The following is a 22,901-nucleotide window of genomic DNA, read 5'->3' on the forward strand; positions in this document are numbered from 1 at the left end:
AGTTTATAAATAAGGGAAAACCAAGTTTTTCCTCACACGAAGAAATCCTACGGGTGTATATGTAGCTCTGTTTTAAAAACAATGAAAAACAATAAATGGACCATTACTTTTAATACCTGTTTAAATGTTCGAAGTCTATCCAGTGTTCTCTGTCTCTCTTGGCTAACCCAGGCACTTTTTCTTTCTTCTTCATCATGTAATTTTTCTCTCTTCTGGTAAAAAATTAATAATAATTCTGTTATGTTGTGTCCCAATTTTTATCATTTAATAGGAAAAAAGATAAGAAGTTATCCCAATATGGACCCGAGGTGAAGATTCGTTGAACAAAAATTTTTATAGCATGAAACATGAAATGTTTTTAATATACAATTTTAGAACAAAATACTTCTAGTGTAAAAACTTAATGTAGATGACTTTAAAAATAAAATCAGCAACCAGCCGGGCACAGTGATTCACACCTGTAATCCTAGCACTCTGGGAGGCCAAAGTGGCTGGATCACCTCAGGTTAGGAGTTTGAGACCAGCCAGGCCAACTGGTGAAACCCTGTCTCTACCCAAAATACAAAAATTAGTCAGCCATGGTGGCATATGCCTCTAATCCCAGCTATCTGGGAGGCTGAGGCAGAAGAATCACTTGAACCTGGGAGGTGGAGGTTGCAGTTAGCCAAGACTGTGTCACTGTACTCCAGCCTGAGACTGTCTCAAAAAAAAAAAAAAAAAAAAAAAAATCAAACCAGTAACCACTTAATCAGTAATTTAGATACTGTACATTATTCAAACAATATAACCAGCAGTTACAAAAATATACTTCAAGGAAGCATTATCCATGAATCATCTGGTTTAATATCACACCTTATAGTTGGCAGTTATCTAAACAAATTTTTAATTTTCCCCATAGAGTTGAATCATCTAAAAGCTGTATAATAAAATCTCATTTGGTAAAATTAATTTAGTTAAATAAAGGAAAAGGCATTCTATATTGGTAAATGGGTTATTTATTTTCTGGCTTTGTTTTAAAAAACTACAGATACCTCTCAGAGGACCACATAATTTCAAATGGAAATTAACCACTCTTCCATTGTTCTCCTGTACTTTTTAAATCCAACCCCCTATTCTATTCTTCTATCATTTCTCTCCTCTTCGCTACCAGCTTTTCCCTAAAGAAGGCTGCATTTGTGTTGGATGATTGTATCATAAACCCTAAGAAGAAAGTATGAGCACTGAGATAAGGGTGGCAGGGAGACAATATGAAACTGGAAAACAAAGCCAAGTGTGGTGGCTCATGCCTGTAATCCCAGCAATTTGGGAGGCTGAGGCAGGAGGACTGCTTGAGCCAGGAGTTCAAGACCAGCCTGAGCAACACAGTGAGACTATCTCTACCCAAAAAAAGGGAGGGGGCAGGGGAGGGGATGTGTGGTAGGCTAATTATTCTGAATAAAATGCAGTTTAGTAATATACGTAAGGATGCAAAGGCACACCATACAGGAACACAATTCAAAAGGGCTCTAAGAACCTGAAATAAGTTAGCATGTGTCCAAAGAGAGGCATTACCATTCCTGTATGTTGCATATGCTTATAGCTGAGGCAAGCATATGCCACCACGCCCAGCTATTTTTAAAATTTTTTATAGAGACAGGGTCAGCCTGGTCTCGAACTCCTGAGCTCAAGTGATCCTCGTCTTGGCCTCCCAAAGGCTAGGATTATAGGCGTGAGCCACCATGTATGTTTTCTTGTTTTGAGAAATTTTTTTATTGGTATTATTTTATTGTACTTTGGGCTGTAGGGTACATGTGCACATCCTGCATCCTGCAGGATGGTTACATAGGTACATACATGCCATGGTGGTTTGCTGTCTCCATTCCCCCGGCCCCCCACCGTCGCCTACATCAGGCATTTCTCTCTCCTCTCCCCTCCACCCCCTGACCTAGCCCTGTGAGTGTTGCTCCTTTCCCTGTGCCTAAGTGTTCTCATTGTTCATCACTCGCCTATAAGTGAAAACATGTGGCATTTGGTTTTCTGTTCTTGTGTCAGTTTGCTGAGAATGATGGTTTCTAGATTAACCCAAGTCTCTACAAAGGACACAAACTCGTTTTTTTATGGCTGCATAGTAATCCATGGTGTAGATGTACCAGATTTTCTTTGTCCAGTCTATCACTGATAGGCACTTGGGTATTGTAAACAGTGCCACACAAACATACATGTGCATGTGTCTTTATATTAGAACGATTTATACTCCTTTGGGTATATACCCAGTAATGGGATTGCTGGGTCGAATGGACTTTCTATTTCTAGGTCCTTGAGGAATCACCACTCATGTATGTATGTTTTCTTGAAGTGAAAGCCTAGCATTATAAGTGTACTTATAATAAATAAAGAGTACATTTTTTAAAGGGGAAAACTGACTTCTCATATTCCATTTGTCTCTGAGCTTATAACAATTTAAAATAGTATTAGTAATATGTAATCCTCACATTTTTGTTTTAGAGAGTTTACTATCAAATATTAAAATAAACTTCCTTACTCTCATATATTTAATTCACAAGGATTTCCATGGAAAACTGTTGCAATAAGGTTAATGCCTAAGAATATTTAAGAATACTCATTGACTGACTGATTGATTGATTGATTGATGGAGTCTTGCTGTCACCCAGGCTGGAGTGCAGTGGCGTGATCTTGGCTCACTTATTTGATCTCCACCTCGTGGGTTCAAGTGATTCTCCTGCCTCAGCCTCCCGAGTAGCTGGGACTACAGATGCGTGCCACCATGCCTGGCTAATTTTTTGTATTTTTAGTAGCAACAGAGTTTAACTGTGTTATCCAGGATGGATCTCCTGACCTTGTGAATCACCCACCTTGGCTTCCCAAAGTGCTGGAATTACAGGCATGAGCCACCACGCCTGGTCAGAATCTGTATTTTGAAAAACAATTACCTATTATGATCTAAGCTAACTTTCATTATGTTTTACTTGTATGTGTTAAAGATGACTAGTTATTTAACAGATTCATTCACTAACAATTATATATGCCAACCAAAGTTATTAGGCAAAATTTTAAGGCAGATGACATTTATCTTTGGGATTCCCTTAAGAATCAATTTATTGGCCGGGCACGGTGGCTCACACTTGTAATCTCAGCACTTTGGGAGGGCAAGGTGGGTGGATAACTTGAGAGCAGGAGTTCAAGACCAGCCTGGCCAACATAGTGAAACTTCATCTACTAAAAATACAAAAATCAGCCGTGTGTGGTGGTGTGTGCCTGTAGTCCCAGCTACACAGGAGGCTGAGGAAGGAGAATGGCTTGAACCTGGGAGGCAGAGGTTGTAGTGAGCAGAGATGGAGCCACTTCATTTCAGCCTGGGCAACAGAGTAACACTCCATCTCAAAAAAAAAAAAAAGGAAAACAAAAAGAACGGATTTTCTAATTTTTACCCCTGTTGCCCCAAACATAGATCTGGGAACAAGATCTGATACCCACATTCATTCTAAAAGTTAATTAGTTATTCTCCTCCACCAAAATCTTATGTTTTATTAAAAAAAAAAAAAGGAAGTGTGGAACCTTTATAACCAACTGATAATGCAAGTAGAAATGGTGATAGCAGGGAGCACCTTACACACCTCACTGTCATGTTGGCTCCTGACTAATCTTACAAAGCAGTTTCTGACCCACAGAAATAGTAATGAAAAATAAAAGTACATTAATTCATTTGCTATTTCTAGGTTCTAGGAGAAAGGTAATCTTACAGTTTCTGGGTAGTGGCTAATTTTATGTGTTTAAAATGAAAAGTAAGGGGCAGCATTAGCTAAGAATGTGCCAGAATGAGCTTACAGAGTAATGCAGACAAATTTAAGCCCTTTGGCCTTTAGTGTGATGCTAAAGAAAGAAAATTTTAAAAATAAGCAAATATAGAGATATGGTCATATTGGCATTTCCGATATTTAAGTACAAATTACTGGTGTTAACTAATTTACGTCAGTTCTGTAAAGATGACTATCAGGATAATATATTGAGTTGGGATGAGGCATAGCAATACTGAGAGTAGAAGAAAGTTTCTAATGTAATTTTATACAAAGTGAACTAATATTCTCAGCAAACTAGGAATAGAGCAGGGACTTCCTCTACTTGATAAAGAACATCTATCCCAAAACCTTCAGGTAATATCACACTTACTGGTGAGAAACTAGAGCTTTCTTGCTACGATCAGGAACAAGACAAAGATGTCCCCCTTATCACTCCTTTTCAACATTATACTGAAGTCCTAGCTAATGCAGTAAGAAAGAGAAATAAAAGCTATACAGATTGGGAAGGAAGAAATATAACTGTCTTTATAGACAAATACAGAAAATCTGAAAGAAAACTGACAAAAAAAATCTGGATTATTAAATAAAAAGCTTAATTTACAAAAGTCAATTGTTTTATAATACACCAGCAATGAACAACTGGAGTTCTCAATTAAAAACATAATCCTATTTATATTACCACCACCCCCACAAAGAAGAAGAAATACTTAGCTATCTTAGGTATCAATCTTACAATAGGTGTATAGTATCTTTATGAGGAAAATTATAAAATGCTAAGGAAAGAAATCAAAGAATTAAATAGATGAAAAGTATTCTTTGTGGATAGGAAGATTCAATATTGTTAAGATGTTAGGTGTAGGAGAAGGCTGTGGAGATAATAAAAAATAAAAACAATTTAAAAAAGCAAAAAAAACTAAAAGAAGTATTTTAAAATAAAATAAAATAAAAATATTAGGTCATCACTACCTGACTTATAAATTCAACTGTCCCAATCAAAATCCCAGCAATTTTTTTGTGGCTACTGATGGCTGATTCTAAAGCTTATACGGAGAGGCAAAAGACCTAGATCAACGAAACAAAATAGGACACCCAAAAATAGACTGAAGAGACAGAATCATTTGATCTTTGACAAAGGAACAAAGACAATTCAATGGAGAAAGGATAGTCTTTTAAAGAAATGGTGCTGGAACAACAGGAAGTCCATATGCCAAAAAAAAAAAAAAAAAGAACTCTAGACACAAACCTTATAGCCTTTCACAAAAATCAACTCAAAATGGATCACACACTTAATATAAAACACAAAACTATAAAACTCCTGGAAGATAACATAGGCTCAGATCTAGCTGATTTTGGGATTGGCAATGACTTTTTAGATGTAACACCAAAGGTATGAACCATGAAAGTAAGTGCTGGTAAATCGGACTGTTAAAAGTAAACACTTCTGTTCTGCCACAGACATTGTCAAAAGAATGAGAAAACAAGCCACATATTCTGAGAAAATGTTTGCCAAAAAAAGGGGACACATCTGATAAAGGACTGTAAGCCAAAATATATGAAAAACTCCTAAAACTCAACAATAAGAAAACAAAAATCCAATTTAAAAAATGGGCAAAAAGGCTGGGCATGGTAGCTCCAGCCTGTAATCCCAGCACTTTGAGAGGCCAAGGAGGGCAGATTACTTGAGGTCAGGAGTTCAAGACCGGCCTGGCCAACATGGTCAAACCCCATCTTTGCTAAAAATACAAAAATTAGCTGGGTGTAGTGATGCACGCCTGTAGTCCCAGCTACGAGGGAGGCTGAAGCAGAACTGCTTGAACCCGGGAGGTGGAGGTTGCTGTGAGCCAACATTGCACCACTGCACTCCACTCCAGCCTTGGTGACAGAATGAGAATCCATCTCAAAAAAAGAAAAGAAAAGAAAAGAAAAAAAAGAGCAAAGATCTGAACAGACACCTTACTAGAGATATAAGGAGAGAGGTAAGCATTTGAACAGATGTGCTCTTGCTCTCTGTCTGTGTGTGTGTGTGTATATATATATATATATATATATATATATATATATATACACAAACAACATGCATTAGAGATTTGCAAATTAAAACAACAATGAAAGCCAGGCACAGTAGTCCATGCCTATAGACAGACAGACAGACACACACACACACACACACACACACACACACACACACAAGATACCACTATACACTTGACAGAATGGCTAAAAATCAAAAACATGGCAACAGCAAAATGCTAGAGAGGATGTGGAAAAACCTTAACTCTCATTCATTGCTGGTGGGAGTTCAAAATAGAATGGCCACTATGGAAGACAGTTATGCAGTTTCTCACAAAACCAAATACAATCTTACCATACTCTCCAGCACTCATGCCCCTTGTTACTTACACAAATTAGCTGAAATTTACATGCACAAAAGGCCCTGCATGGATGTTTATAGCAGCTTTATTCATTGCTACCAAAGTTTAGAAGTAACCACGAGATGTCCTTTAATCGGAGCATGGATAAACAAACTGTGGGCCATCCACACAATGGAACATAATGTGGTGCTAAAAAGAGCTATCAAGCCATGAAGACATAGAGCAACCTTAAATCTACATTACTACGTTAAAGAAGCCAACCAAATAGGTTACATACTGTATCATTTCAACTACACATTGGAAAGGCAAAACTATGAAGACTATAAGAAGATCAGTGCTTGCCAGGAGCTTGGGAAGAGGGAGGGATAAGTAGTGAAACAAAGGTATTTTGGGGAAGTGAAATTATTCCATATGAAACTATAATAGCAGATCCATGTCATTATGCACTATTAAAACCAATAGAACACAAAACACTAAGAACCCTAATGTAATCAAGAGACTCTGGGGAGTGTCAGTGTTTCACTGATTTTAACAAATAGGCCACTCTGGGGGATGTCGACAGTGGAAAGGCTATCAAGTGTGGGGACAGGAGTATATGAGATGTTGAAGGTAGGAGAGGCTACGAGTGTGGGTTGAGGATATAGAAACTCTGTGCTCTCTAATCAAATGTGCCTAAAAGCTGCTCATTATATAAAGTGAACTATGTTAATTTTCAGTTATAAGTTTTGTATGGTTCTCTACAGATTTTATCCACTCTAAAACATGTAAAAAATAAAGTTTTGTTCGAAATCTTTGAGTCCAAACTTACTAGTTGTACTGCGTGATGGGTTCTATATTCATCTTCAATCCGAGTGCGCTGTTGGATTTTTTCATTGTGTTTTGCAATACATATTTCCTATAAATACATAAAACGTGTTTTAATACAAGTGAAACTTGAAAGACTCTGAACACTACACCAAAGTTTATTTGATAAATTTTGATCTTAATATATACCACCTACAGAACAAAGTACCACACTGACCACCTCTTGTTTCTTATCTGGACTACTGAAGCTGTATAAAGCCAAGAAATCAGGATCTTACAAAAACGACTCCTTTATTAAACTATTAACTTCTACAGACCTCCTGATTTCTCTCTTTTGAAGGAGGAGAGAGATGGGGCAAGGTAGACTGAAGAGGGTTGTCCTGAAAGGTCACTTTCAGATCTGAAGTCTGCGTCCAGAAGATTCCAAGTCTCATTATACTTTTTCTAAGAGACAGGGTCTCACTATGTTGCCCAGATTGGTCTTGAACTCCTGGCCTCAAGTAATCCCCCTGCCTCTCAGCCTCCTGAATTGATGGGATTACAGGCATGAGTCATGGCACCTGGCTTCATTATACTCTTTAAACATGTCTAGGCAAAAAAGAATAAGTATTTATTTATATAAAATATGTATTCTTAAGCTCTCTCTGACAACAAGTTAAAGACTGTGATTTTTTGTCCAGACTGACTTAAACAATACGGGATCTGAACCTTTTGGTCACAGACATAAGAGCTCCAAGAAACCTGGAAGACTAGAAAGTCAAAATTATGAAAATTATTTAGAAACTATATAAAAAGCACATATTTTCCAATCACAATATAAAACAGGATTTTTACAATAACTATGATATATGCTTCTTTACAAAATAATGTATCACATTCTGACAACTTTTTAGTAGCACCAAGCTCAATCTTCATTTACCCTGTGTCCTTCCTAATGTAACTATTTTGAGAAGTTTTCCAGATTCAAGAGTTAGTTTCCAGTATTCCAAAGCTATACTAAACTATACTAAAATGATCGCTTGTTTTTTTTTTTTTTAGATGGAGTCTCACTCTGTTGTACAGGCTGGAGTGCAGTGGCACAATCTCTGGCTTACTGCAACCTCCACCTGCCAGGTTCAAACGATTCTCCCACCTCAGCCTCCCAAGTAGCTGGGGTTACAGGTGCATGCCCTCACGCCTGGCTGAGTTCTGTTTAAGTAGAGAAAGGATTTCACCATGTTGGCCAGGTTGGTCTTGAACTCCTGACCTCAAGTGATCCACCCACCTGGTCCTACCAAAGTCGTGGTATTACAGGCGTGAGCCACCATGCCCAGCCTAAAATGATCAGATAAAGTCAAACAATAACCTTTTGAAGTCAGTAAATTATTTTAAAGCAAAATGTAATTTTTTACATTAGTTCTTTACCTATTCTGATTTGTTCTATTGCCTAGCAAGAATCTATCGAGTGCAATGGAGAAAACAAAGGCCGTGTTAGACAGCATCATGATTTGGTGATACAGTAATTCAGGTCTCTGAGTGTCACAGACTTTGGACAGATTCCTACCCCTGCCTCATATTAGCTGCTTTTCCTTAGGTGATTTATGTCACTATTAGAAGTGTTGGTTCCCTTGCTTATAAATGAGGATACAGGTCCACAATCCCTTTTCTAGAACAGAGTCAGGCATGTTTTCAAATTAAAAGTTTTTTGATAATTTAGAGAGAATGGTGGTTAAGCTCTATTTACCATATATACCCTAATAACTTAAGCAAGATCTGAAACTATATCCCATAATTAATAATAGTATTTTTGCAGTGAAATGAATTATCAAAGTGAGGAATAATAAATAACTTCTTGTTAGCTCAGGTCTGGTTTTGCCACCAGAAGAAGTATGAAAATGATTCTAATTTTCTGGGATCTCTGAATTTCATTTGACTACTGGGAGAATTAAAGATAAAAAACAAACTGTTTTTTACTGTTACTCTGCTTGAAATGTTTAATCACAAAGATACACTGACTTCACCAGCACATCCGGACACCACCTACCTCCACTCTTTTGAGAGGTGAGGCAGGACGTGAACTGTGTACGCAATCTTACTGAGTGAGAAAAACCAAGAAGCCAGTGACCTTGGGCATGCCAATATGTAAATAAGGGAATATAGGATAGTGTTACGTAGGGAGGCATTTTTTTCCCCTTGTATATTTGATCTTCTCAGTAGCTTTCTTTGTAGGACTTAGTGTTTCTCATTTCCTGTCTCTTCACCACCCTTCCTTATTTCACTCCTCCTTCCCTCTGCAGTTCTGCCACCTCAGTTGCTGGGCTTGGGGTACAGGCACATAAATGTAAATGGAGAGATGATCCAGGGCTGGGTTTCCCTACTTCAGATTTAGATTAATATAGAAATGAAGACTGCAGAACACTGATTAAATTGATATAAGCTAACACTTACCAAAGAGGGAAGAGCCGATATTAAACTAGTAAGTTTAGCCTGAGTCAGGCTCTTAATGCTGTTAGAAGAGTACACAGCTCTGTGGGCTGTAGTCATCAAGCTGCTCCTCTTCACACCTCACCCGTATAGTTTCCTCTGCTATTCCATCAGTCACTGCTCTAGACCTCTGCTGCACTCCCTCCTGAGACTGCTGAGATGTACTTCTTGCCCCCAACTTTCCTCGAAATTCTCAACATAAGGCATAAGGCCCCAGTAGTCTCCCAATACTGGATGCAATTTCTTTCTCCCTTTACCTTTCTGGAACAGCTGAGCCTGCTGACCACCCTGTTGTGTGGAATCATCATCTTCACTTTTGAGACTTCAAGCTCTCCTGCTTCTTCCAACTTCAATTACTCTCTTTGATCCCTTTCTTCTGCACACTCTGAAATGTTCCCCAGTGTTCTTTCTTAGAGCCCTTCTCCTCACCCTACATCGCAGTGGCTCAGTCTTTCATAACCTGTGCCCTTTACAATGCTTCCTCCTTACCACTAGTCAAGAATGTTTTGCTTCCTGAATTAGAAATATTAAATATAATGAAGGTTTTTCCTCCTCAAACTATGTATCTACCCTGCTCTACCACCTTCTCTTTCTCTTTCCTATCAGCTTGCTGCCACTTCCACCTCTTCATTCCTAAGAACACTCTCCTCAGGCCAGGCACAATGGGTCACACCTGCAATCCTAGCACTTTGGGAGGCCAAGGATTGCTTGAGCTCAGGAGTTTGAGACCAGCCAGGTAACATAGTGAGCCTCTGTCTCTACAAAAAACAAATAAAATGTTAAAAAATCACCTGCTCAGTATGTTCTGAGACCATCTCATACACTCTCATATTACAGGACCCAGGTGCCCAACTGTCTCACAGCCATCTCTACCTGGACGCCCAAGACCTATTATATGCAAGTCTAAAACTCAGCTCATCACCACCGCCCCCCCCCCCCCCCGCACTGATATATGCTCTTCTTATGGGTTTTCCATCTTGGTTGGTAACACCACCATCGATCCCAATGCCCAATCCAAAAACTGGAGAGGTGGTAGAGAATGGCTCTTCCTCCCTCCTTCACCACATCACTAAATTCTACTAACTTTCTACTTCTGGAAATCTAGACAGTTCAAGATTTGTCCATCTCTTACCCTGCACAGCCACTCACTTATTTCATAGTCTTAACCTCTCAACCATATTGAGGTAGAGGATAATGACATCTTCCAATCAGAACCTTTCCGTCTCTTCTCCCTCTACCCTATTTTCCATGCGGTTTTATCTTGCTAAAATGTAAATCTGTTCATATTACCCCTCTGCTTAACTTACACTACCTTCAGACAAAGCTCAGGCTTGTTAATGTGCTATATAAAATTTCCTATAACCTGGTCTTGGCCCTGCAGCATGTCTTACAATGTAAAATCCCCTGACAAACCATGCTGTTTTCTGCTTCAGGCTCTTTGCTATGCACTATTCTGTCCTGTTGTAATTACTCCAACACCATCAATCTGGCCAATTTCTATTCAGATGTTAGAAGCCAGTGCAAGTGTCATCTCTTCAGAGAAGGCTTTTGTCACTCTCTGCTCTTGCTCTGTTACTGGCTGGCAGAACACTCATCTGTTCTTCACCTGGTTTACCTTCTCTACAAGACTGGGAGGAGCAGGGATTATGCCTTGCTCATCTCTGTATCCTAAGTCTAACAATGTACCTAGCATACTACTGAACTGAACTGAAATCAGACGTCTGGGTGCAGTGGTTCACGCCTGTAATCCCAGCACTTTGGGAGGCTGAGGCAGGCGGATCACAGGGCCAGGCGTTCAAGACCAGACTGGCCAACATGGTGAAACCTGTCTCTACTAAAAAATACAAAAATTAGCTGGGCATGGTGGCTCGTGCCTATAATCCCAGCTACTTGGGAGGATGAGGTAGGAGAACTGCTTGAACCAGAACCTGGGAGGTAGAGGCTGCAGTGAGCCAAGACTGCACCACTGTAGTCCAGCCTGGGCTACAGAGCAAGACTCCATCTCAAAAAAAGAAAAAAAGAAAGAAAGAAATCAGACTTTCAATTAAGTCTGAATTGCACAGCATTTTCAAAAACCTGCAGGCTTGCAAATTCCAACTAGTCTCAAAAGTCCTGCATTATACACCTAAAAGTAATAGATAAAATACTCCTAACATTTCTAAAAAGTGTGCTCTTCTGAAATCTTGTTTACTTTTCATTCTCCCCTAAAACTGTTCTATATGACCTGCTGAAATCACTGCAATGGCTTTTTTTTTTTTTTTGAGACAGAATTTCACTCTTGTTGCCCAGGCTGGAGTTCAAGGAACCATCTCAGCTTACTACAACTTCCACTCCTAGGTTCAAATGATTCTCTTGCCTCAGCCTCCCGTGTAGCTGAGATTATAGGCGTGTGCCACCACGCCCAGCTAATTTTTTGTATTTATAGTAGAGACAGGGTTTCACCATGTTGGCCAGGCTGGTCTCAAACTCCTGATCTCAGATGATGGAGCTACCTCGGCCTCCCAAAGTGCTGGGATTACAGGCATGAGCCACCACGCCTGGCCTGAATGTTTACTTGGTTGATGCAGACTGGAACACGAAATGAAGCTCATACCAGGGCTGAAACAGCAGTGGGTTTCAATTACTACCATCATGGGGAAATAGCAAAGGCACATAATTATTTGAAAGTCATGGCTCTGGATGCCAAGGTAACTGTTCTGTTGATGGACAAAGTGACAGAAGGTCCTGGGTTCTTGACTTACTGCGGAGACATGTCTGCCTGAGTTTCTTTAATGTGCAAGAACTATCTATTTCAAAAAGCAAAGGTCTTTGATTTTCTGTAAAACGAGGCAGTCATAGCCTTGGAATGTGGTGAAGAGCAGGAAGGTGGGTTCTCAGAGAACATGACATACTTTCATAATACTTCAGCTTAAAGTAAATCAGTACCACACAGTCATCAGTTTGGTCTAGGTTGTTGAGCTAGTTTCAGATTTCAACTCCACACTTACAGTGACTAAAACAGCTCCACAATAGTTAATATCTGGACTACAGTGCAAAACATTTTCTAAGACATAGGAAGAATCACATTTCCACAAAATGAATCATTCCAAATATCAAGAATCAAACATTTTGAAATGTAATAAAAGTTAAATAAATAAATATCTATAAAATTCCTTTAAGACTAAGGTCAGAAGCAAAACTTGTAACACATTACTGGGCTTCCTTAAATAAAAAGGGAGCCAGGAATCGCATTATCAGGGATCCTGTAGTCGTGCCCTTTAGCAGAGTCACTGTATTTCTGGAGGTAAAGAGAACATCACTATTGGCTGTTCCAGTGTGTTTAAGAGGGCAATTCTCAAAGCACTATAAACATATCGAGCATTGACAAGAGATAGCACTTACTTAGTTTTTTAAAACACAGGCAAGTTTTAAGGACAAAACAGATGAAATTAGTAGATATGGATAAAAGACTAAGCAATGAACAAAAGCAATATTTAAATACCTTTTTATTTCTGAGGTAGGATTTCTTGGCAGAAACCCGTCCACGTCTTGCTTCCAGCTGGCGTGCTTTCTGCTGAAGTTTCTGCAGCTCTTCTCTCTGTAAGTATGCAGACGCTGCCATTTCTTCCTTCTCCAGCATGGCCTCCATGCTTTCGTAAGTGTCATAGTACACCACTTCATCTCTTTTTTCTGTTATAGAACAGCAAAAAAGAGTACTGGTTAAGAATATGGACTGTGGGTTCAGAAAGAACAGGGTTCTAATGTGGTTACTAGCTCTGTAATCTTAGGCAAAGCCATCACCTCTCAAGCTTCTTTATAAATGGTGATTATTATTTAATACACCTCATAGAATGAATGTATGCACAGTGTTTAGCAGTATCTGGCACACAGCAAGTGTTCAATAAATGCTAGACATCACCCCCACCAACTCTATCCCTATAAAAAACAATTTTTTTTAACATCTTAACAGAAGAAACATATCTGGTGTCCATATGCATTTTCTCACATATTCAATCTTTTGTAAACTTATGCAGTTAAATGCATACCATACCTGATATAAGTCTTTTGATGCTTTCTAGTTGTGCTGTCAATAGTAACTCTTCACACTTCAAGATTTCAAACTGTACTTCATACAACTGAAGTTGCAGGTCATAATAGTCAGCTTCTAACTGATCCAATCGGGCTATGGCTTCTGTACCACCCTGCAAACTCTGCATCTGCATTTGAAAATACAAATTAAAATATTTCTAGCTGGTGGGGACATGAAAAAAAATCAAGTTAGAATTAAAAATTAATACTAAGGCTGGGTGCAGGGGCTCATGCCTGTAATCCTAGCACTTTAGGGGGCTGAGGTGGGCAGATCACGAAGTCAGGCAATTGATACCAACCTGGTTAACACAGTGAAACCTCATTTCTACTAAAAATACAAAAAATTAGCTGGGCATGGTAGCACGTGCCTGTAGTGCTAGCTACTCAGGAGGCTGAGGCAGGGGAATCACTTGAAGCCAGGAGGTGGAGGTTGCAGTGAGCCACCATTGCACTCCAGCCTGGGTGACAGAGTGAGACTCTGTCTCAAAAAAAAAAAAAAAAATTAGTATTAATCAGACAGCATAAACCCACGAAATAACTGATTTCAGAAAGAAACTTGTGGGCATGGAATCTAGACTTTAAAAATACATATATGTAGCAGTAATAAGACATATGTGGTTGTGGAAGTAGGCAAACATGGTAAAAATAAGGTTTTAATGTTTATGTCATACTTATTTATGGTAATATTGATCGTCTGGTTATAAATGCTAATAATGTCCCCTTTCACTCTCAAAAGTGGATGCTAAGTTATGTAGTTGCTTTTTTCACATGAGATATATGAAAATGACTGGGTCATTCTCAGATATTTACAAGAATGGTAAAAGCTAGTTAATGCCAAGTATCTGGTGTTTTGCTTTGTTCTATGTTCACAGCCTGGCTAGGTTCTGGGATCCGTTGACTGGATAGTGAGGTGAGAGTATGTGAGTGGAACAGCAGAAGAGAATTGCTTTAGATGGAAATCCTTGTAATCCATAAGGTATCTCTCTAGGTAAATGTAATCAACGTCCTAGGCTGAACTTAAAGTGAGATTCAGAAATGCCTGGGCATGGCTCATAAAGTGGTAGATAGTCTTCCGTGGTTTGTTTGGTTGGTTAGTTCTTGGTCCTGGAGTGGGAAAATTTTTGCCAGGAATCTGAAAGAGACCACCAAGGGGAAAGTGTGCTTTAGATAACTGGTTCCTAACCCTACTATTTCTAGGGCTATTTGTCTCTATGGAGAAAGGCAGATAAAAGAAGCCAAAGGAATAGATTTTCAGGAGTCAGTGAGATATAAAGAGCAAGCATAGTTCTAGTTCTGTAGAGTGAGACTGTAAGCATTCTTCCAAGAACCTAACACCACTGCTTTGGTAGTTTAAAGGTTCATGCTTAGAAGCTTCAGGAAAGCCCCAACAGCGCATCAGTGTGCCCTCAGAGCTAAAGGAGCATGGTGAGGAGCCCTGGATTCAAGTGGCTTCCCAAGGAGTGACTGCCAAAGATGCGGGGGGCAGGGGAGACAAAAAGGAAAATAAGAGTATTGTTTATGAGCTCACGTGGGACACACTGGGGTCCCAGAACACCAAAAAAATACTTGACTGGCTGTCAGGGATGGCCCACAGGGAAAAAGACAGTGAATTCTTATTTTTCTAAATGATCCCTTCTGTCTGGCGAGGTTGGTAAAACCTGTCAGCACATAAAGCGAACACAATTTAAAGAAAATTCCAGCTTTGCTTTACAGTCTAGATATCTACACAGTCTCATCCAATAACTAGAATATTTTTTCTTAAGATATAATTTCAAATCCCTTTCACAAGAATTTTGAACTGAAAAGCAATGGTTAGGCTCCACTCTAAATGTGCAGTGGTAAAAATTTAAAAATAACCAGCTGAATTAAATACAGTGGTAGTTAATTTTATTAATATTTTATAAGTGGATACTTAATAGATTATCCAAATGTTAAGACTGTGAGTGATCCTGCTGCATTAGGAAATATTTTATGGGTGACAAACCATGAATATAACAACCCCAAAGTAGGTTTAATTATACCAGGTAGAGACAGAAATGTGAATATGAACTGTTGTTTTTGTCCTAAGTCATAAAATAAGAACCAAGGAATAATGCCTACCCTGAGACTCATGGACTTGCCACTTTAGATGATAAACATCCCTTTTCTTTTTCCTTTTTTTTTTCAGTCTTTTTTTATATTGCATTTTAGGTTTTGGGGTATGTATGAAGAATATGCAAGATAGTTGCATAGGTACACACGTGGCAGTGTGATTTGCTGGCTTCCTCCCCTTCACCTGTATCTGGCATTTCTCCCCGTGCTCTCTCTCCCTAACTCCCCACCCCCCGCTGTCCCTCCCCTATTCCCCCCAACTGACCCCAGTGTGTAGTGCTCCCCTCCCTGTGTCCATGTGTTCTCATTGTTCAACACCTGCCTATGAGTGAGAACATGTGGTATTTCATTTTCTGTTTTTGTGTCAATTTGCTGAGAATGATGTTCTCCAGATTCATCCATGTCCCTACAAAGGACACGAACTCATCGTTTTTGATGGCTGCATAATATTCCATGGTGTTTATGTGCCACATTTTCCCTGTCCTATCATCCATGGGCATTTGGGTTGATTCCATGTCTTTGCTATTGTAAACAGTGCTGCAATGAACATTCGTGTGCATGTGTCCTTATAGTCGAACGATTTATAGTCCTCTGGATATATACCCAGTAATGGGATTGCTGGGTCAAATGAAATTTCCATTTCTAGGTCCTCGAGGAATTACCACACTGTCTTCCACAATGGTTGAACTAACTTACACTCCCACCGGCAATGTAAAAGTGTTCCTATTTCTCCACATCCTCTCCAGCATCTGTTGTCTCCAGATTTTTTAATGGTTGCCATTCTAACTAGCGTGAGATGATATCTCAATGTAGTTTTGATTTGCATCTCTCTGATGACCAGTGATGATGAGCATTTTTTCATATGTTTGTTGGCCTCATGTATGTCTTCTTTTGTAAAGTGTCTGTTCATATCCTCTGCCCACTTTTGAATGGGCTTGCTTTTTTTCTTGTAAATGTTTTAGTTCTTTGTAAATTCTGGATATCAGCCCTTTGTCAGATGGGTAAACTGCAAAAATTTTTTCCCATTCTTTTGGTTGCTGATTCACTCTAATGAATGTTTCTTTTGCTGTTCAGAAGCTGTGGAGTTTGATTAGGTCCCATTTGTCTATTTTGGCTTTTGTTGCCAATGCTTTTGGTGTTTTTGGTCATGAAGTCCTTGCCTACTTCTATGTCCTGAATGGTTTTGCCTAGATTTTGTTCTAGGGTTTTTATGGTGTTAGGTCTTCTGTTTAAGTCTTTAATCCATCTGGAGTTAATCTGAGTGTAAGGTGGCAGGAAGGGGTCCAGTTTCTGCTTTCTGCACATGGCTAGCCAGGTTTCCCAACACCATTTATTAAATAGGGGATCCTTTCCCCATTGCTTGTTTTTGTCCAGTTTGTCAAAGATTGGATGGTTTTAGATATGTTGTGTTGCCTCTGTGGCCTCTGTTCTGTTCCATTGGTCTGTATCTCTGTTTTGGTACCAGTATCATGCTATTTTGATTACGGTAGACTTGTAGTATTGTTTGAAGTCTGGTAGTGTAATGCCTCCTGCTGTGTTCTTTTAACTTAGAATTGACTTCGCTATGCGGGTCAAATCTTTTGGTTCCATATGAAGTTTAAGGTGTTTTTTTTCCAGTTCTGTGAAGGTCATTGGTAGCTTGATGGGGATAGCGTTGAGTCTGTAAATTACTTTGGGCAGTATGGCCATTTTCACGATACTGATTCTTCCTAACCATGAACATGGAATGTTTCTCCATCTATTTTTGTCCTCTCTTATTTTGTTGAGCAGTTTGTAGTTCTCCTTGAAGAGGTCCTTACGTTCCTTGTTAGTTGTATTCCTAGGTATTTTATTCTCTTTGTAGCAATTGTGAATGGCAGTTCATTCTTGATTTGGCTCTCTTTAAGTCTGTTATTGGTGCATAGGAATGCTTGTGATTTTTGCACGTTGATTTTGTATCCTGAGACTTTGCTGAAGTTGCTTATCAGTTTCAGGAGATTTTGGGCTGAGACCATGGGGTCTTCTAGATACACTATCATGTCATCTGCAAATAGAGACAATTTGGCTTCCTCCTTTCCTATTTGAATGTCCTTTATTTCTTTTTCTTGCCTGATTGCTCTGGCTAGAACTTCCAGTACTATATTGAATAGGAGTGGTGAGAGAGGGCATCCTTGTCTAGTGCCAGATTTCAAAGGGAATGCTTCCAGTTTTTGCCCATTCAGTATGATATTGGCTGTTGGTTTGTCATAAATAGCTTTTATTATTTTGAGATACATTCCGTCAATACCGAGTTTATTGCGGGTTTTTAGCATAAAGGGCTGCTGAATTTTGTCAAAGGCGTTCTCTGCATCAATTGAGATAATAATGTGGTTTTTCTTTTTGGTTCTGCTTATGTGGTGAATTATGTTTATAGACTTGCGTATGTTGAACCAGCCTTGCATCCCTGGGATGAATCCTACTTGATCATGGTGGATAAGCTTTTTCATGTGCAGTTGCAATCGGCTTGCCAGTATTTTATTGAAGATTTTTGCGTCTATGTTCATCATGCATATTGGCCTGAAGTTTTCTTTTCTTGTTGAGTCTCTGTCAGGTTTTGGTATCAGGATGATAGTGGTCTCATTAAATGATTTGGGAAGGATTCCTCTTTTTGGATTGTTTGGAATAGTTTCAGAAGGAATGGTAACAGTTCCTCTTTGTGTGTCTGGTAGAATTTGGCTGTGTACCCATCTGGACCTGGGCTTTGTGTGGTAGGCTCTTAATTTTGTTGTCTCAACTTCAGATCTTGTTATGGTCTATTCATGGTTTTGGCTTGGGAGGACACAGGTGTCTAGGAATTCATCCGTTTCTTCCAGGTTTACTAGTTTATGTGCATAGAGTTGTTTCTAATATTCTCTAATGATGGTTTGAATTTCTGGGGGATTTGTGGTGATTTCCCCCTTACCGTTTTTTATTGCATCCATTTGGTTACTCTCTCTTTTCTTTTTTATTTATCTGGCTAGTGGTCTATTTTGTTGATCTTTTCCAAAAACCAGCTCCTGGATTTATTGATTTTTTGAAGGGTTTTTCGTGTATCTATCTCCTTAAGTTATGCTCTGATCTTAGTTATTTCTTGTGTTCTGCTAGGTTTTGAGTTTTTTTGACCTTGCTCCTCTAGCTCTTTCAATTTTGATGATAGGGTGTCAATTTTTGATCTCTCCTTTCTTCTCATGTGGGCACTTATTGCTATATATTTTCCTATAGAGACTGCTTTAAATTTGTACCAGAGATTCTGGTATGTTGTGTCTTCGTTCCTGTTGGTTTCTAAGAACTTCTTTATTTCTGCCTTCATTTCATTGTTTATCCAGTCAACATTCAAGAGCTAGCTGTTCAGCTTCCATGAAGCTGTGTGGTTCTAAGTTTCTGAATTCTGAGTTCTAACCTGATTGCACTGTGGTCGGAGAGACTGTTTGTTATGATTTCCGTTTTTTTGCATTTGCTGAGGAGTGATTTACTTCCAATTATGTGGTCAATTTTAGAGTAGGTGTGATGTGGTGCTGGGAAGAATGTATATTCTGTGGATTTGGGGTGGAGAGTTCTGTAAATGTCTATCAGGATTGCTTGTTTCAGGTCTGAGTTCAAGTCCTGGATATCCTTGTTAATTTTCTGTCTGGTTGATCTGTCTAATATTGACAGTGGAGTGTTAAAGTCTCCCACTATTATTGTGTGAGAGTCTAAGTCTCTTTCTAAGTCATTAAGAACTTGCCTTATGTATCTGGGTGCTCCTGTATTGGGTCTGTATATATTTAGGATCGTTAGCGCTTCTTGTTTTATCAATCCTTTTACCATTATGTAATGTCCTTCTTTGTCTCTTTTGATCTTTGTTGCTTTAAAGTCTATTTTATCAGAGATGAGAATTGCAACTCCTGCTTTTTTTTTGCTCTCCATTTGCTTGGTAAATCTTCCTCCATCCCTTTATTTTAAGCCTTTGTGTATCCTTGCATGTGAGATGGGTTTCTTGGATTCAGCACACCAATGGGTTTTGGCTTTTTATCCAATTTGCCAGTCTGTGTCTTTTGATTGGTGCATTTAGCCCACTGTTATGTGTGAATTTGATCCTGACATTTTGATGCTAGCTGGCTGTTTTGCCCATTAGTTCATGCAGATTCTTCATTTTGTTGATGCTCTTTACCATTTGGTATGTTTTTGGAGTGGCTGGTTCTGGTTGTTCTGGTGGTTCTATGTGTAGTGCCTCTTTCAGAGGCTCTTGTAAAACAGGGCTAGTGGTGACAAAATCTCTGAGTACTTGCTTGTTTGCAAAGGATTTTATTTTTCCTTCACTTATGAAGCTCAGTTTGCCTGGTTATGAAATTCTGGGTTGAAAGTTCTTTTCTTTAAGGATGTTGAATATTGGCCCCCACTCTCTTCTGGCTTGTAGTGTTTCTGCCGAGAGATCTGCTGTGAATCTGATGGGCTTCCCTTTGTGGGTGACCTGACCTTTCTCTCTGGCTGCCCTTAGCATTTTCTCCTTCATTTCAACACTGGTGAATATGATGATTTATGTGCCTTGGGATTGCTCTTCTTGAGGAATATCTTTGTGGTGTTCTCTGTATTTCCTGGACTTGAATATTGGCCTGCCTTGCTAGGTTGGGGAAATTTTACTGGATAATATCCTGAAGAGTATTTTCCAGCTTGGATTCATTCTCTTCGCCACATTCAGGTACACCTATCAAACGTAGATTAGGTCTCTTCACATAGTCCCACATTTCTTGGAGACTTTGTTCATTCCTTTTTGTGCTTTTTTCTCTAATCTTCCCTTCTCGTTTTATTTCATTGAGTTGGTCATCAACTTCTGATATCCTTTCTTCTGCTTGGTTAATTCAGCTGTTGAAACTTGTGCATGCTTCGCGAAGTTCTCCTCTTGTGTTTTTCAGCTCCATCAATTCACTCATATTCCTCTCTAAGTTGTCCATTCTTGTTACCATTTGGTCAAATCTTTTTTCAAGATTCTTAGTTTCTTTGTATTGGGTTAGAACATGCTCTTTTAGCTCACAGAAATTTCTCATTACCCACCTTCTGAAGTCTGATTCTGTCATTTCATCACACTCATTCTCCATCCAGCTTTGTTCCCCTGCTGGTGAGGAGTTGTGATCCCTTGTAGGAGGAGAGGTGTCCTGGTGTCTGGTGTTTTCCTCCTTTTTGTGCTGGTTTCTTCCCATCTTTGTGTATTTATCTAACTGTCTTCTGTGAAGTTGCTGATTTTCAGATTGGGTCTCTGAGTGGGTGTCCAGATTATTGATGATGAAGTTATTTCTGTTTCTTAGTTTTCCTTCTAACAGTCTGGCCCCTCTGCTGTAGGACTGCTGAGGTCCACTCCAGGCCCTGCTTGCCTGGGGATCACCTGCAGCAGCTGCAGAACAGTAAGGGTTGCTACCAGTTTCTCCTTCTGTTATGTTTGTCCCAGAATGATGCCCGCCAAATGTCAGTCTGATTAGTCCTTTGTGAGGTGACTCTTTGGATATACGGGGGTTAGAGAGCTGCCTGAGGAGACAGTCTGTTCTTTATAGGAGCTCAAGTGCTGAGCTGTGAGCTCCAATGTTCATTCAGAGCTGCTAGACAGGTATGTTTAAGTCTGCTACAACAGAACTCATAAACCCCCTTTTTTTCCCCAGGTGCTCTGTCCTGGGGCATTAGGACTTTATTTATGAGTATCCATTGTGCTGCCTTTTTTTTCAAGGCTGCCCTGCCCAGCAAGGAGGCAGCCTAGTCATGTCTGCCTGCAGAGGGTTTGCTGAGCTGCTGTGGGCTCCACCCTGCTGCCGTGTGAACTTCCCTGCAGTCCTGTTTATATGGTGTGGTTAGAACTGCCTCAGCAATGGTGGCCCGCCTCTGTAATCGGGGACTCTCTCTGTTATGGCAGGTTGCCTCGGTAATGGCAGGCTGCCTCAGCAATGGCAGACTACCTCCATAGGGGTGGATTGCCTCGGTAATGGCAGACGCCCCTCCCCCACAGAGCTGGGCCGTCCCAGGTTCAGCTGTGCTTGTCGTGAAACTCTCAACCCCGAGCGTTTCCAATTGCTGGGTGTTTTTGTTGTTGTTTTTGTGGGGGTGGGACCCGCCGAGCCTGATCACCTGGCTCCCTGCCTCAGAGCCTTTTTTTTTAGTTGAACGGTTGACTCTCTCCCAAGTATTCCAGTCACCTGCTGAAAGGGCGCCAGGATCTGTGTGATTTCCTGTGCGGCGACCCACTGAGCCAGCTGAAACAACGGCGCTGCCCGGGAATCTCCTGGCCTGGCTCTCTGTTTCAGACCCCTGTTTAATCAGATGAATGGGTGAATCTGTCTTCTCAGAGCTCCAATTGCCAGCTTAAAAGGGCAACCAGACCAGTGTATTTTGTATGGAGAACTGCTGTGCTGGCTGAAACAGCTGCGCTGGCCAAAACAGCCATGCTGGCAACCTGTGGGGCTCCTCCGCCTGGGAATCTCCTGGTCTGTGGGAAATAAAGATCTGTCTGGAAATGCGGCGTCCACTCACCCTCTGTGCTTTCACTGGGAGCTGCAATCCTAAGCTGCTCCTAAAGGGCAATCTTGGATCTCTCTCCTAAACATCCCTTTTCATACTGTCTTTGGTCTCTTGCCCAGCTCTGGAAACACAGCTGTAGGATATACATTGCTCCAATACCTGTACCCACACTCTCTATTACCACAGCATACAAACGGGTAAGATATCTAATGTCAGAAGGCTTTACACTCAAGTAGGGAATCGTTAAGTTAAAACCTTAGTGTAAACTGGTCTAAAAACCTTAATCTAAGATTACTTTCCAGTGATACTGTTCAGATCTGGGTTATTAGTTCATTTTCACTACTCTGGTTCTACCCAGCTAAGTGACCATTTTCTGCTACATTCAGGATGATCTGCTAAGTTCTTCCTCTAGCACTCTGTAAGTTTGTCTCTCCTGTCCAATCTCTTGGCTAAGGAAAAAGGCTGAAAATCCCCCAGTGACATGCCTTTACACGGTAGCTGTCTCAACCACAAAGAGAACCGTACTCTGACAGCTGCCCAGTGCCAGTGCACTTTAAAAGCACTTGAGAATACAGTGCTGCCAGGACACAATATCAAAAAATCAAAATGAGAAAGAAAGTGGGTATTCTCTTATAAGCAGTGACTTCATTCCAACTTTCTGGTTGAGTGAGTTCTATCTAGACCAAGAGTCCAGAGGTAGATTTGCCAAGGTCTGTGGTCTAAAGATGACCAAAATCTCATCAGAGGAAGACAAGCAGTGAAGGAGTCTGTTAAATCCCAACCTCTGAAAGGCCAAACAACAGGTGAGGAGGGTGGACTTTGGGAAAAG

General features: G+C 40.0%; 1 protein-coding gene across 1 annotated transcript in view; it reads right to left on the minus strand.

Moving 5' to 3' along the window:
- The window catches only part of JMY (junction mediating and regulatory protein, p53 cofactor), a 105,744-nt gene that overhangs the window by 14,602 nt on the left and 68,241 nt on the right, over positions 1-22,901 (minus strand). The window contains exons 5-8 of the mRNA XM_035291338.3: positions 13,467-13,632; positions 12,918-13,105; positions 6,978-7,064; positions 117-212 (exon numbers count right to left, since the gene is read on the minus strand). Coding sequence (XP_035147229.1) covers positions 117-212; positions 6,978-7,064; positions 12,918-13,105; positions 13,467-13,632 — 537 coding nt within the window. The remainder of the gene's footprint in view (positions 1-116; positions 213-6,977; positions 7,065-12,917; positions 13,106-13,466; positions 13,633-22,901) is intronic.

The sequence above is a fragment of the Callithrix jacchus genome, chromosome 2 (assembly GCF_049354715.1).
Source record: "Callithrix jacchus isolate 240 chromosome 2, calJac240_pri, whole genome shotgun sequence".
Taxonomy (NCBI): domain Eukaryota; kingdom Metazoa; phylum Chordata; class Mammalia; order Primates; family Cebidae; genus Callithrix; species Callithrix jacchus.